The sequence below is a fragment of the Micromys minutus genome, assembly GCF_963924665.1.
Source record: "Micromys minutus genome assembly, chromosome: 13".
Classification (NCBI taxonomy): Eukaryota; Metazoa; Chordata; class Mammalia; order Rodentia; family Muridae; genus Micromys; species Micromys minutus.
In genome coordinates, this window is record NC_137982.1 from 785,597 (window position 1) to 801,979 (window position 16,383).

Here is a 16,383-nt window from a genome sequence, read left to right on the forward strand (position 1 = left end):
ACAGAATTATATTAGAAGAAAGTGAGATGCAAGGAAATGTTAAATGATAAAACCAGGGTGTGTCTAACGCCAGAAAGGCATGTCATACCTTTGCACTTCCTGGGGCTGGCACAAGAGGGAAACAGGGCTCATCATGAGTGTTAGTGTCCAGAAGATTAAAACAGGCCAGTTACTAAGAGGAAACAGCGCCATTCTGGCAGCCAAGTTTGCAGGCCACACAGATAGCGGAGACTCCTGCTTCTCAGCAACATTCCTACATATTCCTTGGCTGCATCTGAGGAGGGCCCACCTCCACTACCAGAAGGAATGTTGTACCAGAAAGTTTCATCAAAATTGAAGCCTCAGGTACATGTGGCTATTGCTTTCTGGTCTCACCCTCTCTGAAAGAAGTGCGATGTCCCTTGGTGGGGCAGAGGGCGGAGCTTGTCCTTCAGAGGGCTGGGTGAGTGGGAAGCTCGGTAGGGCTTCTGCCTTACCTTGTAGCACTGTGCATAGCAGGTAAGGAAGCAGCTCTATGGGCCGGCTATGGGAATGGTGCAGGCCCACAAACAGGACCCAGACTCTCAGGAAGGAGGCAGGCTGTGCCTTGCTCTTCTGGTGCCTGCTGCTCCGGTGCGCTTGCTCCCTTCTCTATAGCCTGTGTCTGAGTCTTGCACACTCTAGCTTACATGTCTTCTGAGTTCTGCTGCTCTCATGGTGCCCTTAAGTGCTCTAGCTGTTCTCACTACACCTGCTTCTGTCTCTCCATTCTCTAATCCCAAGAGAAAGGCCTGACCTCACCCATCTTTCTGTGCCAACTGATGGGTGTCATGCTGGTTTGAGGTTGTGAGGTCACAGGGCATGTCTGGTACACCCTTCCCCATAGGAGGGCTCACAGGGAGTAATGTCCCTCAGTAGATGTCCCAGGTGTGGGTTCTGAATGTGTCTAGCGCTTTGGATACTGACTTGAGTGGATTATGGTCCCTCTCATATGTACTCGCATTGGGCATTTACAGGCTAGATGTGGATTTCCAGCTCCTACCTTGGATTGTACACCTACCAATTCGTGAGATGGGATTGTGAAAACAGGTGCTACCAAGGGCTTCTGCTCAAGTGTCACTCTGTAGATGATGGGGGACCACTTCAGATCCATGGAATTTCTCAATATTTGCTTGGAAGACAACCTACCGCCCCGTCCAGAATCATATCCAAGTGAAATACATGGCCATCCAGGCTCTTCTGAAGCTTGCCAGGGACATACCTGGCCACTCGACTCCCCTGAGTCTGACAGACCTGATGCTCATCATGGTAACTCTGGTGTGGAGCCCACTCACCTGAGAAACTGCCTGGTGCAGGGGGAGGCCAGGCAGGCGCCAGCATCACTGAGGTCACTGGAGGACAACAGTTCTTTGGGGAGTCCACAGCAGAACCAGAGCTCATCCACCCAGGTGGTATTCTGGGCTGGCATCCTGCAGGCCCAGATGTGTGTCCTGGACCTGGAGGAGGAACTAGAGAAAACAGAAGGACTCAGAGCAGGACTCAGGTGCTGCATCCCACCGCCCTCTAAGGACTTCCTTGGTGATGTGGGCCTGGGCCCCAGCCGCCCCAAGGAGGATGAAGACTCTGGGGATGACAGCAGTGGGCCTGAGGAGGAGAACCAGACCTGGCCGAGGGAGAAAATTCCAGGCTCCTCCCCAGAGTGGGGTGCTGAGGAGGACAGCATCTTCTTTGATAATCCCCTCTTCCTGGAGAGCCCTAGCTCAGACACCAGCACTGAAGGAGAATGCTTTTCCTGGGGGTACCCAAATTCCCACCCAGATATAACCTGGCCTCATAGCCCTCAAACCCTGGATTCTCCTCTCCAAGAAGGCACAGGCCTCTGGAGGCAAGGAAATGATCTGGATTTGGGGAACAACACTGTTGACCATGGTGGGTACTCTACCCCTCCATTCCCTGTGCCTTCCTATAAGATGCACCCCTGCTTGGCTTTAGGATCCACTGAGGAAGCTCCCGCTGTACCTCCTGACAAGGAGGGTGAGGTAAGTTAGCTGAGGGCTGTGCTGGGGACATGGCAGGAAGAGCCTTCCTCAGAAGGCACAGGACACTTCAGAAAGTAGAGTAATGGAAGAGAGAACTGACCAGTGTGTGTGTGGCTGAGGAGGTGGTTCAGTGGGTAAAGTGCTTACTGTGCCTGCCTAGGGACCTGGATTTGGACCCCTGGAACCCAACACTGCAGATAAGAGAGTGAAGACGGGGGATCCCGTGTTCTCAGTGGCCAGCCAGTCTAGCCAAAGAAGCAAGTCCCAGGTTTAGTAAGAGATACTCCATCTGAAAAAAATAAGGTGGGAATGAACAGAGGATGCCATTACCTTGTCTTCTACATGTTGGACTTGTTCACGTGAAAGCAGCACACACACACACAACACACACACACACTTACACACAGGGAGGGGGTAGGAGAGGCACACACAGAGACACACATAATACTCTCCTACACACATACACAGACATACAAAGGCTCATAGACACACATTCATACTCTCTTGCACTCACAGATACACACAAACACACATATATATATTCTCACACACATACACAGATACACGCATATGCAAATACACACATATATAGTCACACACAAAAACTGATTCATATGGACTTCAGAATAATGGGAAATTTTATCAGTACAATAATGTCATTTACAACTCAGATGCAAGTGAGCTCAGCATCACCCTGTCACCAGCTCCAAGGAGCTAGAAAAACTGGCTCAGAGAAAAGGCAGCCTCTCCCTTCATGGTGTTCCAAGAGATTCTGGGATCTTCCCTCCTATCTCCTGGGCATCCCCAGATGTCACAGAGTAACTTAAGCTGACCTTTGTCACACCAGAGAACTATTTTAGGAGTTCTCTCCACTCCTTGAGAGATTTCAACATCTTTTTTGCTTTAGCTCAGGATCTTTTTTTTTTTTTTTTTTTTGTGCAGGGTTAGTAGATCCGGCCCTTGTTAGGACAATGGCACAGGAGCCTTGATATCAATCAGGGTTTGTCACAAGTTATGTGAGACAGTCAGGGGGACACTTTTCTCAGAAAAGATCAGGAGAACTCAAAGTGACAGAAGGCAGTGTGGCTGTCTAATCTCCGCACTCCTTAAGAATAATGGTTGTCAGAGAACTCACATCCTTTGGAGATGCCTGTCTGAGGACCTCCTTCCAAGGATCTGTATCCTTCAAGGGAAGCCTGAGAACTCTGTCCAGGTAGGGTGGACATCATCCTTCCTATAACATACTCCATGTGGGGCCAACTGAGCAACTTGTGAGAAGGAAGGGACTCCCGGGGAGTTAGAAGGAGCCCGGAATCATTTCACAGGCACACCAAGGGTCTCTCATTTCAGACTTCTTGGGAAGATGATGTTTGCCCCGGCTCACCTAAAGCATCCTCTGTAGACCATGAATTGATCCAGGATTCAGATAACTTTGGATTTGACCTTGGGCCTGCCACAACACATCCTGTACAGCCTTGGGTAAGTCTTTTCCCTCTACCCAACTTCTCAGTCTGTGAAGAACCGTGAACCCACAGATTTTCAAGGCTCCTGGGCCATGGCTTCTTCGCTCCTCCATTCCTCTTCTGAACTGAGGACCCAGACTGTTGTCCGTGGGCTCTGGAAGGGAAGGGCTTCCACTCAGTCTGGCTGTGATCCACTTCTGCCCCCTGCAGTCTACTTTGTTCATGTTCTGTCTCCAGGGCTCACAGACACCCCAAAGCCTTTCTGACCTGGATCCACCTGTGCTTAAGCACCTGCAGACAGAAGATCCTTCAAGGGCCCAGGAGCCTCTCATTTCCCAGAACAGAGGTGAGACCAGTGTAGGGACCTGGGAAACTGAGGGGGGAGGTGCTTTGGGATTCAAAGTGGAGACACGGGTCTTTGTTGGATTCATTATACTGTGTTAGAGCCAGAGGTGCTCAAGATTAATCTTTCTGTGTCTTCATATAAAAAATGAGCTTTCAAATGCTTATAAAATGAAGAGCCATATTGCAAGACCCATCATTTCTAATGCCTCGGTCTTACTGGCTCAGCTGGTATTGAGACCTGAGCTATCTGGGGAACTAAAGTCCAGGATTCTGCCGCCAGATAGACAGGGAAAGGTCAGTGTCTGCAGTAGGACAGGACATCTTGCCTGGTGCCAGGGAGGGACTTGAGGGAAGGAGGTCTGGAGGCAGCAGGCAGCTGTTTGCCTATATCCAGCCCTGAGCATGCTCGTTCCTGCTGTTCCTCAGGTGAGAAGGATGCTGGCTGTTTCCAGGAGTCCGTGCTCTGCACCTTGGCCCCCTCGGGGAGCCAAGCCTCTTTACTGGAGCCTAGCTGCCCAGAGTCTAAGGGCAGAGGCTCTGGCCCCTGGCCCAGTTCTGTGTCTTCCCAGGAGAGCAGTCCACAGGTTCAGCTCCACAGCCCGACGTGGCCACAAGATTCCTCACACCCTTTGCTCCTGGAGGATAAATCAGAGTTGAGTTCTCTGAAGAAAGATGAGACAGAGGAGGTCCCAAGCCTGAGGCAAGAGGCAGAGTGTGAAGATGCTTCAACCACCCAGCACCATGTTCACTCCGTTTCGGCAGAAGGGTGAGTCTCAGTATACCTGGCTCCTTGGCTCGGAGATGTGTTGTGATAAGAATACCCTGCTTTGGGAAGAACATGATAAGTGGGCATTGAATTTAATGTACTAATGCTTTTTTCAATCCCCATGACCATATTATATGGATAATGTGTATATATATAATATAGTATGATCTATATATACATGAGTACAGTTTCAGAAGACCGGGATGTTTAAAAACATAAAAAGCAGAGAATTACAAAGAGTCAAGACTTAAATATACAGAAACAGAATCATCAATGTTCCTAGCTAGACACCAGGAGAGGAAGACTGGAAGAAGCTTGGAGGACTGACTGGAGCCCTGTAAAGGCTTGGAAGATTGTAGATAGAAGCTAATGAGTAGAAATCAGATTGTTTTGTAACTTAAAGACAATGAAAGGCTTTCACTGAAGTGCCTAGGCCTGGGTGCTGCCTGGGATCTCTGCGGGGGGGAGCCTTGACTGAGACTGGGATATTATATCATGGAGCCCAAACCCAGGAACTGTGTAACCTCATAACTGCAGCCACAGGTAGGAACAAGCCCACAAGGAAACCTGAGGTCCCAGTATACTACCTAACGCTTTCAGCCCTTTTGACTCTCAGTGGGGAAAGGGTTTTTCTTCTGGATCGGAGTCATGTTAAAGAGACTAACTTGAGCCAGTTGGGGTTAGACCATGGACCTAATAGTTGGGGTTAGACCATAGACCTAATAGTTGGGGTTAGACCATGGACCTCATAGTGTGGTAACTACAGGGTGAACCTTGTTCCCGTTTTGAGGACCTTTAGGCAGTAGCAATAAAATGTTAGTTGGTGTCACAAATCAAAGAGCCATCTTCTCCATGAGTCTGGAAACTTAGTTGCTCCGGAGCTCTCAAAGACTAGGAAACCATAGAAGACTTGGAATCTGAAAAGGGAGGTTCATTTTACCAAAGGTGAAAGCAAGTCCAACCCCAGACCAAAGCAAGTCAATTCGCCTGAAATGACAAACTCTTCAGAGAAAATGGAAGAGAAAAACAGTTCTCACTTGGACTTTCCCTGGGTAAATAATACCAGAAGTGGTAGAAGTAAAACATTTAACATTTAACAATATGCACAATTTTGTATTTCCTTGGCCTCACTCATTTCTACTTGGCTTTTCATAGTAAGCATGTGACGTCATTTTAAAAATATAGCTTTATAGAGCTGTAACACATATACATGATTCACTGATTGACAGTATACAATTCCCCAACAGGCTGGACATGGTGTTAACAGCAACTCTATCAACTGAGTCATTTGTTAAATCAGGTTTTAGGGCTCCCTTTATTGGCATATGTAGATCCTCTTTAGATGTGATGAGCACCTGACTCAGTGGACTTGCCTTTGCCCATCATCGGTAGTTTCCCTTGTGATTTCTGTAGATTGCTAGCACTGCCTTCATGGACCTCAGAAATACTAGCATTTTGAACTTTTCTTTTCAGTGGCTTTGAATTTGTGCCCCATTGAGGGATGGAATGTGGAGGAGGCTTAGGAAATGGAGTTACCAGCAATGCACCGACCTACTGACCCACTGTTGGTGTGAAGGAAGCTGTTGGATGAATTCCAATGATTAGCCATTATTTCTCAGTGACTGTTTCTCAAGTTACCCTACCTGTTCTACAGCTGTTCTAGCTGGTAACTTAGGTAATGGAGACCTGACATTGGTTGTAAGGTTTCAGAGGAACAGGAGTCAGGTAGGGCTGAGATTGAGAATCTTACTTTTAGGTGTTCCCCATGGGTTGGCTTGCCTGAGTCACCAACCAGTCTTATGGTGAGAACTGTTAGGCCAAGGAAAAGGTAAATCAGAAACTTCCTCTGATTTTCCCCAGTTTTTGCCATTTCTAAAGCCAGCCCAGTTCCCTGTTCTCAACCTGATCTTCACACCTTGCATCTTATGTGGCTCTAGAACTAAGAGTCGGGTTTGGGGCTGATGCTGGGGCATAGAGGTATGTGAGGATAATCGCAGATGAGAGAAATACTCCTACCTGTATTAGTTAGGGTTTCTTATCCAGCGATGAAACATCAGGACCAAAGAAACGGGGAAGGAAAGAGTTATTCAGTTCACACTTCCACAGCACTGTACATCATCAAAGGAAGTCAGGACAGGAACCCAGGAATGAGAGCTGATGCAGAAGCCATGATAACCAACTTGCTTCCATGGCTTAGCTCAGCCTCCTTTCTTATAGAACACAGGACCACTCTCCCAAGGATACCACCACCCAGCCTGGGCTGGACCCTCCCCATCAATCACTAATAAAGAAAATAGCTTACAGCTGGATTCTTAGGGGGTATTTTTCTCAATTAAGGTTCCTTCCTGTCAGATGACTTGTGCTAAGTTGGCGAAACACTGGCCAGTTCATCACCTCATCGTGGGTGGGCAGCGGGGGCAGCACAGCACTGAGGTCCTCCAGATGACAGGCTTGAAGTATCTTTGTGGTTACCTAAGGGATTGTGTCACCAGCTTGGCTCCACTCCTGTGGCTCTTATTTCTTTAACTCTTCTCTGAGATCTTCTGGTCCTAGCCTAGGCTAGACCCGGCTGGCTTTGACCCTGTATCTCCATGAACCTGAGTTCAGCTTCTCCAGATCCCAAGAGTCTGAGCTCTGGCCACTTCTTCCCATGGCCTTGGAGGACACTTGACGTGCATGTCCAACTACAAGTGTGAGTCTGAGGACACAAATGGACTTTTCTAGGCTTCCTGAGATTCCCGTGCCCCAAGCTCAATCTCCAGAGGAAGACGGGAGGCCATCACCATCTAGAGAGAAGTTGGCTAATAACATCAGAAATGACAAGGGGGCCTACAATCTAGCCTTGCGCCTCTATCAACTGAATGGTTTTCGGAAGTCTGAAGTGGCTGTGCACCTACGCAAGAAGTAAGGACTTTGGAGATACAAGGGAAAGCAAGACAGAGGGAGTTTCCCAAGGGCGTCCTCCACTGGTCATCCACTTGTGCTCTTTCCCAACCAATATCCCTAGCTTTCCTCCAGCCTAATTACTTCTTGTCCCCTGTCTCTGTCCTGGCTCCTCTCCATCCCATCCTACCTCACCACCCCATTCTCGGCTAGCTCTTCTTGTTCTCAGTCTCACTTGAAACACCTCTTCTCTATCCTGACTCTTCCCCTTGCCCGCTCTAAACTCCCCTTGGCCTCTTACAGATAACACTGAACCAAGCAGCAGGGGAGGCTAGACATTGGCTGCTATCTTGGGACCTGGTGCCTAGCGTGGTTATACTTTTCTCTTCTTCGGCTCTTGCCACCCCGGGGTCCCTCTGAACCTACAGCTCAGCCTGGTCCCGAGCACCATCTTTTTTCCCATTGCCTTCCGCAGCAATGACTTTAGCAGGGCTGTAGCCGAGGCCTACTTGTCCTTCTTCCAGTTCGAAGGTCAGAGCCTGGACCGCGCCCTCCGGTAAGGCCTTCTGCACCTGAGGAGGCAGGAGTTGGGTTTGTGGGGTGGTTAGCAACGGCAGTGGGGCAGCAGTCCAAAGTTGATGGATAATGTGGCTCTGCTCAATCCTGGCCTTCTTGGGCAGTGGTTTCCTCCAGGCTCTGGTGCTCAGTGGAGAGACTCAGGAGCGGGAACGAATTCTCTACCAGTTTTCCAAACGCTTCCATTACTGCAATCCTGGAGCCTTCCCCTCAGTAGGTATGGAGGGTGGAACAGGGCTGGGGCAGGACCTAAGGTTGGCACAGAAACAGCATGTGTTTACTTGGGATTCTTTGAGCAGCAGCTGCTTGGAGTCTATTGGGGCTATAGAGAAATGGGGTTGGGGGTCACCCCTAGTGTGGTCCAGATTCCACTGAGCTTTGTACTTGCCTCTCTCTGGGGCAGATTCTGTACACGTCTTGACCTGTGCAATTATGCTCCTTAACACAGACCTACATGGACAGGTAAGGAGTGGGAAAGCAGGTAAAGATGGGGGAGGAAGAGTTGTGGCATGAGGCAGGAAGTGAGGATCAGAGGCTGGAAATACATCCGGGTGGAATGTTCAAACTTTCCCACTTCTCCATGGTCACAGAACATTGGAAAGAGCATGAGCTGTCAGGAATTTGTAACCAACCTGAATGGCCTGAAGGATGGTGGGAACTTCTCCAAAGAGCTGCTGAAGGTATGGCTTCCTCACAAGTTCTGTAGCCTGGAACTCTAGTTCCAAGGGGGAAAGTAGAGCTTACACAGCTTGGATGTAAAGTCTTTGTGAGGATAAGGTCTGCCTGTGTGTCTCTGGTAGTTATCAGTGGTATCTTGGGGTTGTCTGTACAGTTGACTCTTGCACCCTACTCTATGTGTCTGAAAATGTTTCCTTACATTCTCAGAGGGTTTAACCCTTTAAAGTCTGGTGTTGAGTGTATGAGACACAAAGTTCTATCTCAGGTTTGGGAGCTGGGTGTTCCCAATCTGAATCCTAGTCTTCAGCAGCAAATCCCTGGGTCAATTCAGGTTGTTCCTGGAGGAAATGATCACCTCACTGTCATTATCAAGATGAAATGAAAGTTGTCAAGGGCCATGCACTGTGTTTGGCTCAAACAGGCTTCATAAGTAACTGAATCACTGGTTCTTTCCATCTACTTGGTGATTATTGTTTCCTGAATCCCAACTATTCTGCCAGGAACACCAAGCGCTCCAAAAGCAAGCAAGATGCATGCATAATAATACATCTGTGACATCACTTCAAAATTCTAACCCAGCATTCATTCATTCATTCATTTACCAAATATCTATTGTGGGCGTGTTGTTCAGCCATGCTCCTTTGTCAGATAACCCTGGACAGAACAGTGTGTGGGTAACTCATGTTCTCTCTCAAAGGACTAGGTTAGAATTTACTAGGCTTTTGCAGAGCCTTGGCTACTTTGCTGTCTTTATGTCTCCAGTATCCAGCACAGGGATGGATGGGTGGAGAAATGGGAGAAGGGCATCTGTGATGGGGTAGAGGAAAAGGGTGGTACATATGCCCATAGATGTATTGTGGTAAATGTCAAAAGGAGTGCAACCATTTCCCAAGCATCACCGCTCCATGATGGTCTGTGATACTCTCACCTGGATGGTCGCTTCCTGGCGTTAGTTCAGGCACCAGAGCACCATATAGAAATAACATTATTTAATCTCAGCAGCTCCATGCTGCCCCCAAGTACTCTCTGACCCAGGTGGTCCACCATTCCAGTGTGGCACCTCGACAAGCTGTCCCCAAGTATTAGTTCCAGCACTGGCAGGCCATATGGAACTAACGTTCGTGTAAAGGAAAACACCACATAATAAACTCTGATCCAACTGGCATGATATTATTTGCCCACTTAGATCAGTCAAATCATCCTGTACACATCCATTTCTTATAAAATATCCATAACAACCTGTATCTATGCAGAGAACCGCAGAGAGAAACATCTTCATCTGCTTCCATCTTGACCCTCCTCCTTCCTTTGCCTCTCCTCTCTTCCTCTTTCAAAAACTTTGTTCCTGCCCATCCTTCCCTCTCGTCCAATGGCAGACTTTGTTCTGTCCTGTGCCCGCCTTTCTGCATAAACACAATACCTTACATAGATGTGTATCATCCACATGAGTGACTAGAGCTCCTACTGATCTTTAAGTTTCTGTTCCAGGCCCTCTACTGGTCTGTCCGAAGTGAGAAGCTGGAGTGGGCTGTGTAAGTGAGAGTTCCTCTTTCCCTTCCTGTTCTTCATCCCTGCTACTGAGCCTGTCTATCTACTGTTGCCCACCTGAGAACTGGAGAGACTGAGGGGTCTACATAGTTCTCCCTTTGAGTGGGTAGTACCTGAGGCAGGGGGCTGGACCAGTTTGGGGAAGGGCAGAGGATCTTGGGCAATACTGGTGAAGCCAGAACTGGTGAGGGGTGGGTTTAGTGCCTCAAGAAGCAGAGGGTACTTGTCCCACCAGCATCCCTACCCTGACTCTCTGCCATCCAGAGATGAAGAAGATACAGCCAGACCTGAGAAAGACCAACCCTCTCCCTCAGCTGGCAAGATAAGCAGCCCCTTCCTGCAGATGGCTCAGGACCCCACAATGCCCACCTATAAGCAGGGCATCCTGGCTCGGAAGATGCATCATGATGCTGATGGCAAGAAGAGTAAGTGTTTGCTGCCAGGGACAGAGGGGTGCATAGGGAGAGCTCTACTTGGACCCTGTCTTATACTGTGGCACACAGAAGACTGAGCAACCTGCGCTTCTTCTCTGGATGCTAACTGAATGCTGTAAAAAATAGTCTGGTTATCCCCAGACCTCATCACCCCCGTGGTGAGACAAAGACTAGACAAGCACACCAGTATCTCAGTTGAAGGTGGAAAGGGACTGTGTTGCATATGGGGGCAAGAGGAGAGAGAGGCTTTTGGGACTGGCTATGGGGGCAGGTTCTGGCAAAGGATGGCACCTGAGTGGAACCGTATAAGGTAAGAGGGTTTGAATTTCTGCATTGTCTGAGCACATCCCTTAAGGAGCAAAAAGCATTACAGAATTCACTCAGAATATGCCATGTGCAAAAGGAACAGCAGGGACAAAATCTGCCAGAGTTGACATTTGCAGCTCATTCTCAGGTCAGCTGCCTGACCAGAGCACTGATCCCCGTAAACTAAGTTAGAGTCCCAGGGATGACCACAAGAAGTCAGGCCTCTCTCTGGCCAAGGACTAGGACATTAAAGAGAGAAAGAGAGGGAGACTGGTGTTCAGGGGCTTCCCCCTGTGCTCCCTGGGTGGGGAAACACGACGCACTTTCTAAGAATGGGGCTGAGTAGAATTATTTGTGCCTAAATATGTACACCTAGGACAGAGGAGGGCTCTCATGTATGACCTTCTGTTTATAAGCCAGTAGAACATCTGTGTGTAGCAGCAATTTTCTTTCTCTGGTTTTCTTTTGATATATGGAGTCTTGACCTGTCTATTCTGATTGCACATGTTTGCTTGTGGTGCTATGCTGCACGTGCCTGTGTGCCACACTCTGCATATTTGAATTAAGTGCATCTGGATGTACTGTCAGCACCTGCCTCTTTGTGTCTCCCCTCGGGACAGCACCATGGGGCAAACGAGGCTGGAAGATGTTTCACACCTTACTGAAAGGGATGGTCCTCTACTTCCTGAAGGTAGGAAGAAGAGTCAACAGCACAGGTTCCTGACTTCCCGGGGCTGGGAAGAAGAAGGAACACAGAAAGGGTGGGACATTCTTTGTAGATTGGGATGGTATTTTGGGACACTATGGAGGCTATGGGGGTGAAGCTGATGGGTAAGGCTATGGGGAGGGACTAAAGCATCACTCTGGAAGCATGCCAACTGTTTAATGCTGTTTAGAACCCAGCTAATGGGGTCATCAGGGAAAGGTCCAGAACTTTGGGATAGATGAGCAGCTGATAGCATCTTCACTGATCCGCTGTGTCTGGTGGCAGGGAGAGGGCCAACGGCTGGATGGGGAGAGTTTGGTAGGACATATGGTAGACGAGCCTGTGGGAGTGCACCACTCGCTAGCCAGCCCAGCCACCCACTACACCAAGAGGCCATATGTCTTCCAGCTTCGGACTGCAGACTGGCGTCTCTACCTCTTCCAGGCACCGTAAGTCCCTAGAGTGGCAGAAAGGTGGCAGGGCTCAATGCTGTCACTCAATGTCTGTGGCCCCAGCCCTGACGGGAGCCTTAAAATTCTGTTACGGGAGAAGAGCTGGAGTTGGGGTGGGAAAAATGCAGTGACTCCTTCCTTGGTTAATGCACTACCCTCTTCCTTGTATGTTAACAGAAGATTCTAGGATGGCACCAACGACTGTTTTTGACATTTGATATAAGTTCTATTCCCACCCGACATTTTCCCCTGTCAGATAAAATTCAGTGCTCCCCCACCTCACCCCCATCAATGTTGGGCTTCTTGGTTTGGAGAGAGAACAGTGGTGTGAAGCGGGGGGGGGGGGGGAGCAGATGATAGGATTGCACCCATGGGGGACACATGACCTCCTTTGCCTGCAGCACGGCCAAAGAAATGGCTTCCTGGATTGCACGAATCAACCTGGCGGCTGCCACACACTCAGCCCCTCCCTTTCCAGCTGCAGTGGGCTCCCAGCGCAGATTCGTGAGACCCATCCTGCCCATGAGCCCAGCGCAGAGCTCCCTGGTACTGCCTCTCTTAACTAGCCAGGGGTGCAGGGGTGGGGGCAGGGGTGGACTCAGGCATCCTAAGTAACAGAGCACTAGAGCATTGGGGGCGGGAAGGGGCGTACTCTACACCCCGTGATCAGAACGTGGTTGGGAGAGGCCGCACAACCTGGGAGTCAGGGAACTGCAGAGGGGAGGCAGGGAGGTTAGGGTCAGCTTCTCCCTCGCCTTTCTCTTGCAGGAGGAGCAGCATAGATCCCATGAGAACTGTCTGGATGCTGCCTCAGACGACCTGTTGGATTTGCAGAGGAACCTGCCAGAGCGACGGGGCCGCAGCCGCGGGCTGGAGGAGTACCGCTTACGGAAAGAGTTTCTGGAACACGAGGTGAGCAGCCTGCTATCTTCCGGCTACCCTAGGCCAGACCGCCTGTTGGCTGGCTCCTCTGCCGCCCTCTCCTGGCTGCCTGTGTCTCAGACCCAGGAAGCCTGGATTAGGGGCACATCAGCATGCCCTGGCAGACACTGGGTGAAGTTTGTGAGCAGTAAAGACCCTTTGCCTCTCATCCCAAGAGCACTCACAGGATACTTCATCCTTTTAGGAGTGTGCTTAGCTTTTCCTATGATGAAAGAACTATAAACTATATTTTCCTTCCTAATACTACTACCTAAAGCTTTTATTGCCTGCAGGGAATATCTTACCTTACAGTTCTGGGCTAGGTAACAGAAGTCTACAATCTTCATTATGTACATGAGACATTTATCTTTCACACGAGGTCTCGACAGGAGTTGACTTTATTAATTCTAGTCTCCCCACCCCACCCCTACCCTTACCCCAGCCCTTCAGTTTTTGCCAAGCCTTGTATCAGCACACTCTGGGAGCCTAATGCCAAGCACCAGCTTCAGAGGCATTAAAGGCACCAATCAGGGCAGAGGCCACCAGGAAGGAAGGCATGTCAGGGTACAGTGTGGGAATCGCGTGAGTCCAACAGTGCCTGGAGGCCGGAGACCAGGAAGGAACATCACCAGTGGGTTTTCTACTCACACCTACCTGGCCCTTCTGCAGCCTAGCTCTCCCTAGCTTTCAGAGTCTCTGCTCAGCCCTTTGGCTTAATGGTTGTCTTCGCCACCATGACTGCCCACTTCCCAGAAGTCTTTGGGTAAGGTAAGGACCCAGCTTGTCCCTATCACAACCCAGCTGGGCCCTTTGTCTACTGACCAATTCAACCTTTATGAAACACATGAAACTAATTCACACCCAACTAACTTCCCAGGGCAGGGTGCAGTGGGGTTGTGAACTGGGAATGGCATTTAGATAGGCAGAGGCGAGTCCCAGAGGCCTTCGGAGTATTACACAGACGACAGCTGTCAGCATCATGTGCTGTTGGACCCCAGCGGGCTCCTTCCACAGAGATGCTTAAGTACTATTAGGGCATCCCTCTACCACCATGGCTTCAAACAGCTGTGAACTGCCCTTCAAGAGTTGGGACTATGCTAAAGTGGTTATTTATCTGTTGCAGAAAACTCGATATGAGACATATGTGCAGCTTCTGGTGGCCCGCCTACACTTCCCTTTGGGGGACCTGGCTCTGTGGGAAGATGAGCTTGGGGAGGAAGCTAACGGTTCTCAGGAGCCTAGGCCAAGCCTGAAGAAGTCCCACTCTAGCCCATCTCTGCACCAGGATGAGGCCCCCACCACAGCCAAGGTCAAACGTAACATCTCAGAGCGCAGAACCTACAGGAAGATCATTCCCAAGAGGAACCGTAATCAGCTGTGAAGCTGTTGCCCTTTTAGATACTGACCACTGCTGTGGTGGGCCTGAGATGCAACCTTATGTGCCAGGACCACGGTGAAGGATGAGGCATCTCTGCTTCTGTGCTGAAGGATGGGGCTCATTTCCCTGGCTCTTCAGAACTGCCTTAATCTTGCCAGACTTGCTCACTGTCCGCTATGGTGTTCCTCCATCGCCCTAACCCTGATCTGACCGTCCAAGAACGAGGTTGAGTGAGGCGTTGCCTGAACTCTCAGAGTTTGTCCCATGTGCCCTCCCCTCTCCAAAGCACAGGGCCTGGGTTTCTGGGAGGTAGCCTGAGGCAGTCTAACCAGGACTGTTCACTGGGAAATAGGTGACCTAACAGGGGATGGGCCCAGAAAAATAGGGCAGGACCTCTTGGGGATTCCTAAGCCAGCATCTTCTGACCCACGAAGCAGGGTTACTCTCACACTTCCCAGTCGAGGACAGCCTCATAACAGAGTCCTTGGTAGGTTCGTGGTTCAGGGATGGTATGGGGCTCTGAGCTTCTGGCGTCTGGCTGCTTTAACCTGCAATCAGCCAGTGCCCCCCCAGGGGGTACATGAGAAGGCTGCATGCCTAACTGTTAATCAACAGAGCAGAGCTTGTGGTCTGAGCCAGGGTCAATAGGACTGGGGGCCTCTAGAGCTCTTGGAACAAGGAGGCTTTGTTTCCTGGGAGTGCTGATGGTAGCTTTTCTAGGGTAGGCCACTTGGAGGGAGAGGGATGAACGTGGTGACAGGTCTCCCTGGGAGTCGGCCTGGCAGTGGAAGTGGAGACCTGGATTCTCGCTGCCTTCTGGAACCATCTCCATCCTACCTCCACCCTCAGGACCGCTCAAAGCTGCATTCCTGAGTGTTGTCAGAACCTAGTTCTCATTCCCAGGGCAACTCCCAGGCCTTTGCTGCCCTGCCTTGGGAAATCCCCTTGGACTTCTTTTTGGCTTCTTCCCAGGTATGCCTGTTCTCCAGGGGCGGTTCTGGAGACTCAGGGACATAGGGCTGTGCCTGTGAGGAGGAGGCCGGCCTGGGGGAGCAGACACATTGTCTCTGTTCAGCCATGTGTGCAAACTGGGAGCCGCTGCTGTTCACCCTTCAGCAGACACGTTGCCTCTCCTGCCTCCCTGCTGGGCCACACATCCTCCCCTCCAGTAATGCTTGTCACAACTCTAAGGGCTTAGAGCTCCACAAAGTGGAGCTGGTCCTTAGGACCAGGGGACTCTCTGGCCAGGGCCTGGAGCTGGCCCTTGCACCCAATGGGTGTGTAATAAATAGAACCTACCAAAGAAGCATGCGTGTGTGTGTGTGTGTGTGTGTGTGTGTGTGTGTGTGTGTGTAAGGGAGAGTCAGTCAGGGAGCCAGGGCCACCTGCAGGCTGTATCTTCCTATGTCCACTTGTAATATAGTATGTTTATGTGTGTGTCATGTATGTTCATGTGTGTACCCCAACATACAGTTACAAGCTATTTAGGCTCAGAAACTTTTTTTCATCCACTTGCTATGTTTTCTATTTCACGGGTATTATGGGACTCCTTACATGACTAGGGAATCTGAAATGAACAAAATGTCCCTGACCTCATGAATTGGGAACCTTGCTCACCGTTTCCCTGCTGTCAGTATTAAGATACATTTTCTGGGGAAGTATTTCTTTCTATTCCTGCCTCACAACCAGAGATCTAATCTACAGACCTGTTGGGTGGTATGTTTAGCATGTTTGAAACAAATATGCTAAACTGAGATTTAGCAGAAGTTAACAGCCACACAAGAACCAAGCTTGTCGGATTGTACTGAAGAGAAAACTTAGCATAGGTAGATATGATATGGTCAGGGCTGATGTTTACATGCTAAGTGGGCATGACGATTTTTGACCTCATTAAACACTTATCCTAATG

General features: G+C 49.7%; 1 protein-coding gene across 1 annotated transcript; it reads left to right on the top strand.

Annotated features, from left to right (window-relative positions):
- Nucleotides 1-1,080: 1,080 nt before the first annotated feature.
- On the top strand, nt 1,081-14,477 carry PSD4 (pleckstrin and Sec7 domain containing 4; the record flags this gene model as incomplete). The annotated part of the gene is made up of 16 exons (XM_080927233.1): nt 1,081-2,018; nt 3,369-3,497; nt 3,719-3,827; nt 4,253-4,592; nt 7,317-7,496; nt 7,951-8,031; nt 8,156-8,268; nt 8,455-8,513; nt 8,642-8,731; nt 10,218-10,261; nt 10,542-10,702; nt 11,638-11,708; nt 12,009-12,172; nt 12,577-12,721; nt 12,944-13,087; nt 14,220-14,477. The coding sequence occupies exons 1-16, from the start codon at nt 1,107-1,109 to the stop codon at nt 14,475-14,477; spliced, it is 3,000 nt and encodes a 999-aa protein (XP_080783359.1). The 5' UTR covers nt 1,081-1,106.
- Nucleotides 14,478-16,383: the final 1,906 nt, after the last annotated feature.